Raw genomic sequence first — 9,531 nt, forward strand, 5'->3', positions numbered from 1 at the left:
TTGTATATAACTTCTTTACAGTTTAGATTTCGTAGATCAAAAGGGCTAACAGTGGTTATGTGGCTAACAGTGGCTGTAAGTGATTATCTGCACCAAACTTTTGACACTGTTCACACCGCTACGATTCCATCATAATGGGTGATAGAGTTCCAACTTTGACGGTGTTCAAAAATTAGAATCTCACAAAAACCGTGTCAGAAGCTGATGGCAGCTTACAATAAGACTTTTGCCCGCAGCTTCATATCAAAAACTCAAAAAATACGGTAAGAGCATTTTTTGAAGAAGAGAATAGGAAATCCGAATTTCTAAAAGGGGAATTGACTTCCCGTGTGTCTTGAGAATTCTCTATAAATTTACACCCCGATAGTTTCGAATCTGCTCTTTTGAATGATAATAGTCAAAAAATGCAAAACTCCCGGAAAGTTGGACATTTTGCTCCGGGGGGAGGGGGTCTAAAACTTAAAAATAATACTTTAAATGAATTATATTTCTGGAGGTATGAATAGGAAAGCATCCAAATTCCTGAGCTTCAGTAAAACCATGTTCAAACAGAGGAAAATATAGAAGAACAAATTCCAGCAAAATTATTTCGGTAAAGGTTTCTCGGTCTCAAGCCAAAAAAGGCATTCCCTGTATTTTGCTCAATTAAGCCTGAGACCTCGGATGTCCCACTAAAGAAGCGCCGTAGACGCTGTTACACCCAGAAGCTTAGGAGTTTACCAAATGGAAGAATACTACTCAAGAAGTGGTGGTAATTTGTGAATAAGGAAATTTGTCGTAACTCGGTTACCTACCAAAAAGTGATCAACGATCCCTTCCCCTTTCGAGAAGTTACCAAAATTCAGTTTTCTGTAAGAGTATTTTAAAATAGTTCCGGCAGAGGTGAAGTAAAAAATCGCTAAAATCCAAATTCCTTCAGGATAGAAAAATTACTGAAAATCTGAATGATCACTCGCTTTTGAGAAGGGAAAAAAGAAAACTTATAAGGAAATCAAAGGAAGAAAATCCCGATTATTAAATTCAAAAACCGTTCTTTCTAAATTCTATATTCCATCAGGATAGAACAGGTAGTTGAGAAATTTTGTAGAATTGTAATCTGAAAAGATTTTGCAATTGTTCTCTCCCGGAACGGACAGCTCAGCTTACAAAATCTACCGGTGGTGTAGGAAAGGAGGTTGAGCAGCCGTAGGCTGCGCCAACCGACTGGTAATATAAAAATTATCCAATTTTTGTAAAATTTAATTCAAAATTTTCCCGTTTTCGGGAATTTCAGTTAATATTGTTTCATTTTAACCCGGGAGGATTCAAACCCGCGTCTACTGAAGAAAACTTCAGCCTGGATACGTATAGACTATTACAGCGCCATGCTCGATCAGTCTAACCGGAACCGACACAGATAAGAATGGTGGGGGAAGTCAATAATATAAAAATTATCCAATTTTTGTAAAATTTAATTCAAAATTTTCCCGTTTTCGGGAATTTCAGTTGATATTGTTTCATTTCTAACCCGGGAGGATTCGAACCCGCGTCTACTGAAGAAAACTTCAGCCCGGATACGTATAAACTATTACAGCGCCATGCTCGATCAGTCTAACCGGAACCGACACAGATAAGAATGGTGGGGGAAGTCAATAATATAAAAATTATCATATTTTTGTAAAATTTACCTCTTCTTCCATTGCGTGGTAGTCATCTCTTCTGATCGTCAAAGAATTTATCGATCGGTCCTAATCACTGTAGTCTTCCGTCTGACGATGCGCTTGTTGTGTTCATATCGGCTTCAAGGAGACGGTGGCACGCGGTGCTGAAAGAAATAGTTTAATTAAAAATAAATTATATAACGTATTTTGAGAAACTATAAGAAATAGAATTAGACAGCGAGAAAATAGAAAGGCACCCTTGAAGACGAGAATAAGGGGAGAATGACTGAAGACTGGTCTACCAGGAGATGTGTGCAGTGGGCGGGGTCATTAAGATTTCCCAAGAAGATAAGGTGGCAGACTGTGGTATGTGAAGAAAAAATGACCAAAACAATAGACCGAGAGAGACGATGTGTGAATTACGTGACATATCTTCATCAGATAAGATATCTGCTATTTACCTGAACTACCGCAGTAGAAATCAATAATAGGGGTCAGGAAAAAGTAAATTTTTGAAGAAATGAGACAGTAATTCAACGATTCTGGGGGTGGTGGCCTGTTTGCCGTCGTCTACTCGATTTCCCAAAAAGATAGTGACAGGTGGGAGTATTTGTGACAGAGAACAGTACTAAGAACACTGGCCGCCGTTTTGTTTTTATTGATCTCAGCGTTTGCACCTCCTCGGCTTAGGAATTTGAAGATCAAAAATCCTATATAATGAATTCCCAATAACTGAGGGAAAATGAAGAAATGTCAGTATTTTCGGAAGTTTTTTCGTGTTCTGCCCAAAAAGTTCATATAAAACTACTCAGGCAACTGAATATCAATCTAATTAGACGCGGCATCAGTTAGATTAGCTTGAATGTTGGCATGATGAGATTAATGCCGCGTCTAATTAGATTGATGAGCAATCTTGTAAGATTAATGCGCGTCTCATTAGATTGATGTGAAATCTTGTGGAATTAGTAATAATATTTGAAAAATCGGTTGGAAAAATCAATAAAGAAACATTTATTATGAAAAATACCGGTAAAAAAAGAGGAAAAAACAACAATTAAAACAAAAACGGAGAACAATTAATAGTCAGCGAATCACTCTTAGGTTGCTGGAGACGAGACGTGCTTGCGTTTTCGTGCAGTTTTCGCATCGTTTCGGGCCTGGTTACTGAAAACGTGATTTTTCGTATGAAAGAGGATAGGTAATAGCGACTTACAATAGGTTTGTGACATGCATTTTGAAGAAGAGTGCGATGTTCAGTTTAACGGATTCGTCCTTCGTGCATTTCATGTTGACACAGGTGTAAATGAGTGCTGGAAATTGGACATGTGTAACTGTGAAGAAGTGGAAATCTTACGGATCGGCAAGTTTAAAAAGCGGGTAGGAAGAGAAACTTGTGGTGTTTTTGGTTTCTCACTCGTTGAAAACATGACTCGATCCTCATGTGACATGATCTGGAAAATGTGGATGCCGTGTGAGAAATGAGTTTTATTATACCTGCGAGATCCAGATATTAGCAAGAGACTGGAGGATGGAACGAAGTGAACCAGATTGGGCTGGCACTGAAGCGAATACACGGTTAATCGAAATCAGCTCTGAAATTGTACACTTCAGTATTACGAATAACGCAGGAAGCTCCCACCTGTGCCGTACATGGATGATACTTCAACTTCTTCTTGATTCAGAAACGACGATGGATCTAAAGTAGCAAGAGTGTCACCCTGAAATGTATAAATGTAATTTAAAAGTGATCTTAGTGACCTTACAATGGAGTCAGATGGTTTCTGTTGAGTAAACTTCTGATTTTGCAACTCCATCTGAAAAGGAAAACTTGTTTTTTTTCGTTTGTTTTATGTCTACCAGCTCCATGATCCCTTTGATTCCATACGCTAATGCTTTTGAATCAGGGTCACTTCCGTTTGAGATTATATAATCGACAGTCGCGTAGTTGAATGAAAGACGAGGGAACATGGAGTCGTAGAGTTGTCGCTGGAAGCACAAATTTGAAGAATTCAATTTCAAAATTCACCATACATGGTAAGTATTCAATTGTTCTTTCGGCAGTTCCGATAGCTTCTCTCCCACTTCGAACGGACAGATACCACTCTGCAACATTATAATGGATTATTAAGGATGTATTTATTTTGTTACAAACCGAATTTCCAGATTTCGAGATGTTTTTCTGATTTTGTACGGGTTGAGTCAACAATCCAACATCTTCACCGTCAAATCCGTTATTATTCAAGTGGAGAAAATCGTTTGCGGGGGCTTTCTCTAAAGTTTCTCCATCTTCGGTAAACACTTTTTCGTATGGAACGGTTCTAAACGATACAGTCTTCGGCGGTGGGTTCTTCTGCTGAATCCGAGCAGTAGGAGTATGACAATTAGCTTCTTTTCTCTTCGAGTGCTCACTCATCAATTTCTCTAAAAACGGCATCTCCTAGAGCTTAAATGAATTATTACTGAAAAGGGTTAAAGTGGACTTTTTAAAATATCACAGTTGTAAAAAACACTGAATCACACATATGATAACGACAGGCATTTTATGAAAGCATTGGTCGAAGAGAAAACGGAAGTACAATAGTTGTTTTTGAAGAATCTACTAATAGAGCGTGTCCAACTATACTTGTCGCAGAAGCAACGACAATATCACAACATCCGGACACGATTGCTCCATAAACAGGATTACAGAAAGCGTCTAACAGTAGCTGACAAGAATTTGTTGGAATTCCAGCAGCAACAAGTCCGACTGCTAGATTTTTCATGTGTTCATTGGTGATAACGAATGGAGAAATCAGGCATCTTGCGTTCGATGAGTCTTTTTTACACAAAAACCCTTTGATCCGTCCATACTTGCTCATGCCATTGTACTCGAACATGACGTTGGTATCGTCCGAAAGACATGCCTTATTAGCAGAATAACGATTTCCTTTTACAAACATCGACTCTATGTAAACGTCGCCTTGTTCCGCAAAATTGATAAATTCGTGTGGGACATATTTCATAGCAGGTTTTCGAACTTTCATAGACAATTTCAGACTTTCTCCCAGTTTCATTGCGTCAAATGAAGAAGAGAAGAAATATTCATCCTCATCGGCTCTTCTCAATACTTCCGAATGCAGCTCCTGCGAGCAATTAGTGCTGAAAATCATGATTTGTAGTTAAACGTTTTTCTAATAAATTACTCACTTTCTTAAAATGCATGTAACGACTCCATTAGTAATTTCTGGACAAAGAATGCGTTGGATATAGTGGTAGGAGTGTTCGTGCGGTTGAGTGGACAATGGGTGAAGGGGACCATACATTTCGACGTTTTCTCCGGAGTGATACAATAATTGGCGGAACTTCGAACCAGCGATGAGTTCAGGAGCATATCCTTCGATAAGCCTACTTAAACCGCGTGCGCATTTATTCACTTTTTTCGATAAATCACAGTCAAATGCCAATATCGGGTCTACATTCAGTCTGTACATAACATGTACGCCAATAATTATCGCAGAAGGAATGGGTGGAAGATCTCCAGAGAAGGCATGGAAGACAAGTGATGATTCAAAAATGTTTCCCTTTTCGGATCCGGTGATATCTTTGATTCTTCCTGACAATTGTCTCCACTTTGATGGCAGTGGAACTCTCAACAACTCAGTCACAGTACAGTTCTTAAAAATGTCGAGTCGCGGCGTTCCATACACTTCACTTATTATTCTTTCGAAAGCTCCTTCATTATAAACATGAAACATATCGATGACTGCTTCGTACATCGGTAGAAGAGAGTGAAAATTGGAATAATTTCCACGTTGCTTTAAACCATCTTCAAGATTTGTTGGCACAAAGTTTCTCACTGAACAACGGCGGACGACCTTCTCGTTATTGATTTTACGAATTGTTTCCTGATTTAGGCAGAATGGACATGAACCTTTTGAAGAATGCGCTTTCAAATTATAAATTTTTCTTCGGGCTTGATCATCGTGCGTAGCACACACAATTCTTCCATATACGGAATACTTCTGCCAACGGATTCCGACTTTCATCTCATTCCTGATCCACTCTACTAGTCGATCATGAAGTCTAGACTCCGGTTCACTTGTCCCAATAAAAATTGCTACTAACATGACAGATTTCACTTTTGCTCTCTCAGTATCTTCCAGATCCAGTGGCACAACAGTAAATGGCCATATTTTGAAACTGAAATTCTTAAATTATTTCGATTCTCATATTGCTTCAACTAACCGGCTTTTGGATTGAAGGCGAATTCCGTCAAACCCGCATTGAAAATGAACAGTCATTTTATCATCAATCACGGGTGTACTCAACAACATCTCCTTCAATCTTCCAAATCCCATCGGGGACGTTGTTTTACGTAGATCTCTGATTTGGGATTGAGTTTTTACGAAGTTGTTTCCATGAACGTTCAATTGAGATGTGAAAAGTCGTTTAAAGTCTGCATAAGCCACTTTACATGGGTTTTTCTTCTCACAGATACATTTGTCAATTTCATCCGCACATGAGGAACAGAGACTTAATTCGTAGATGTGTTCACTGTCGAATAATAAACGTTTCATCGCAATCTCATTTTCGAAGTTTTCGGGCTCAAAATAAGAATTAATAGCTGCTTTCGATTGAGTAGTTGTCAAGAGAAATATCATTCGTCTTAAATCTTTATTAGAAAGACTTCTCCACGCCTTCTCTGGAAACGAATCATTATGTTCAGACTCCATTTTCAAAACCTTACCTCTATCATCTTCTTGCTCAATTCCATCTTCAAATATCATATCCGGTGATTCACAAATTTCACTATCATCTGTACAGTATTTCAAAATTTTTGACGCAGTGAGGGATTCATCCGAAACATCGTCATTTTCCAATCCTCCATTGATATTTTTGAAAATTTCTCTAGCTGTTTTCCTGTTTCTTCTCATTCTCAAGAATTACACTTTCACCTGAAATCTGAAAAGCCACAAACCTCTCATCTCCTTATGTCCGTATAACAAGTAACTAAATTATATTTTCCACTATCGATAGTTCGAGATCTCAAATTCGCCTTTTTGAATTATTGAAAATATATTTATGCAACCTGCAAACCAAATTTGTTATTATCATTGGGATAACCGGAAAGCTGTACCTTCGAATGAGACCTGACGAGAATATTATAACACTTGCAAACTCAATCGCGTTGCGACCAATTGAGAAAAATTAATTTTTCAACGAAAAATCCTTTCCGCGCAATACGCGCCTGTCGTTTCCTGACGCGCACGGAGTTTGCGCAAGCAAATTCCACTAATCTAATGAGATTGCGATTAGATTGATGCGGTTGTAGGATTAGACTGATATTGAGTTGCCTGAGTATTGAAATGTGATAGTATAAAGCTGTCGGGAAACTATTGGTATAGGTACTGTAGATTGTCATGTTCGAAGAAGTTAGTAGAAATCCAAAACAGTACTGACTCATATTACAGTTCTCAGGTTTATTTCACCTCTTCACAGAAGAAGACGAATGAAAATTAATTCAGATTCACTCTAGTTTACTTATGACTCGAGTTTTCAATGAGTTTGTTCTAACACCAGGTGTATGGAGGAATTTTAGGAAACCCCGGGTGCACTAAAGAAAATAGGAAAAGAAGAGAAGGAGCGAATCATTGAACTGTCTCAATTACATCTCATCTTAAATACATTACAGTGACTTTGTCTGATATCGAGATGTCACGTCAGAAGAAAATATATTTCAAGTTTTCAAAATTCTGCGAATTGTATTAGGGTGTTTCATAAGTCTTTGCACTTTTTCTATCAGTTTTTGACAAGGCTGTTTATTTATTTATTTATTTATTTATTTACTTCAAGGGATAAGAGACTATAAGATACAAAGAAGACTTGAAACATATCCCTCACGAGATAGTCTCAAGTAAAGAAAAAAAAATAGGACTAATAAGGTGCATGTCATAAAAAGAATAACGGGGGAAGGCAACAATTGAAATGACTACAACGGGTTAGAACTGAGATATGGAATTGAGATCAAGGGGAATTAAAGGAACTAGGCAATTAACGGCAGGGAATAGAAAAAAAAACTGTTAATTATGCAACAAGAAGGGAGCAAGAAATATTAGAACCGGGTAATTGAGGAATCAAGTAAAATAATAAATTGTGTGAGAGAAAGAAAAATATTTACATTGTAGGTAATGGCATTCCAAAACGGAACAGTAAAAGAGAAAACGTTATCAGATAGAGGAGATAGATAGACAAGAGCCATGGGTCTTCTGGGAGAGTTTGAGAGTCTGGCATAGGTGTTGAAAAACGCTGCCGGCCGAGGCCATGCTGTTGAAAAACGCGGCCGGCCAAGGCCGTGAAGGGCCGCGGCTTTTTTCTTAAAAATCTCAAAAAGCCGCGGCCGGCCGCGGCTTTCTAGCATATCAACTGAAAACATGACTAGATATGCTTTTGACTTATTGGTACAAGGGGTTCGCCCCCACCACGTGGCAAAACTTTTTTGTTTTTTGTTTCTGACTTTTTGGTACTAATCTGCCGTGCTGTTGTCAACTATTTCCCCGAAGGCAAATTTGTCGACAACTTAAAGGCTGGATGATGGCCCTCATGTGGTTTTCCCCGCAAAACTAGGACCATCATCGCCTTAATAATCTCTTATTCCAATCTGTTTATTCACCTTATTATTTATCTCTTTAAATCTCCTTTTTATCCGGAATATTCAATTAATTATAATTTGAATTACCGCACTAAAACCCAGTGTGTCAGTAAACGCGCTCCACTCAGCCGCGAGCGGTCGCGTAGCGGCCGCCGCGCGTCCTCATTGCTCAGGCTTGCCCTACGAGTAGTTGTTGCCTCTTCCGGTCGTCCGGTAATGTGACGAGTGTGAAAGTCTTGGCAAAATAGATCCTATCATTTTTCCGGACTATTTTAGCCTATTTTAAGCGCTACTGACGCATTGGGAGAGTAAATAACCGCCTTTTTGGGCCCTTTACGCCCTTTTCTCTATCCGCTGTTTGAGTGCGCTCAATCGTCCAACTTCCGTGCTGCCGCTCCTTCAGTTGGACTTATATAAATTATACTAACTAAATCTTTCGTAAATAAATGGGTCAATGTCTTTAAACTGTGTTCTGTTCGTTACATCGCTTATCTCACACTTTAGCCGTCATTTTATACACTTTGTTTGGGAAGATCTTTCCGGAGCGGGGTTGTCTCCGACCGCATTGAAGCCCCGCCTCCACACGTGCGACAGCCTTGGTTTTTGATCAAATTTTTCTTAATGAGAACCGAAGTCACCCGAAGTTGTGAATTAGGGCCGCCCGACCCGCAGACACTTATGTCAGAATGAAGTCCTGAAAAATGATAATAAGAACAACAAATAATAGATTTGAAATTTCTCGGGAGAAATCTACAGCATCTTCAAAAATTGTATGAAAATGTTTTTAAAAAAACCATTTTTACTTATAGCTGTGTTTTGAAACAGTAACTTCATTGCTTTACTTTTTTTTAACCAATAAATTTAAAGAATTCACTAAACAGTTTCAAGATGTTTACTTGGGAAAGATCCCGAGTCGAGATGGAGTTACAGGTCGAGATATATATAACTAGAACCAAAATTTTGCGCTGATTTCAAATTTGTATTCCAATTTTGCAAAAATGTGCAAGTTTCCAAAAAATCTTAAATTTTTATGCGATTTCTTAAAAAATGGTAGGCTTTCCAAATTAGAATTACTGTAACGGAGTACATTCAACAGGAATTTTCACGTGAAAAATTTGAAAATGTTCAAAACATTTCAAATTTAAAGAATTTTTGCTGTTTCTAAAAACTCTCAAATTTTCATGCGAGTTTTTAAAAACTGGTGGGTTTTTCGGTTCATCCTTTTTTATGGGTCTTACAGCGAAAAGAGGTACTCTAGGAGGG

At 38.3% G+C, this 9,531-nt stretch overlaps 1 protein-coding gene across 1 annotated transcript; it reads right to left on the reverse strand.

Annotated features, from left to right (window-relative positions):
- Nucleotides 1–2,737: 2,737 nt before the first annotated feature.
- On the reverse strand, nt 2,738–4,053 carry GCK72_012358 (uncharacterized protein; the record flags this gene model as incomplete). The annotated part of the gene is made up of 9 exons (XM_053729046.1): nt 2,738–2,804; nt 2,854–2,950; nt 2,995–3,091; nt 3,135–3,232; nt 3,280–3,358; nt 3,404–3,454; nt 3,498–3,626; nt 3,672–3,743; nt 3,793–4,053. 9 exons carry the CDS (start codon nt 4,051–4,053, stop codon nt 2,738–2,740), a joined length of 951 nt encoding a protein of 316 aa, XP_053583818.1.
- Nucleotides 4,054–9,531: the final 5,478 nt, after the last annotated feature.

Source organism: Caenorhabditis remanei, chromosome IV, assembly GCF_010183535.1.
Source record: "Caenorhabditis remanei strain PX506 chromosome IV, whole genome shotgun sequence".
Taxonomy (NCBI): Eukaryota; Metazoa; Nematoda; class Chromadorea; order Rhabditida; family Rhabditidae; genus Caenorhabditis; species Caenorhabditis remanei.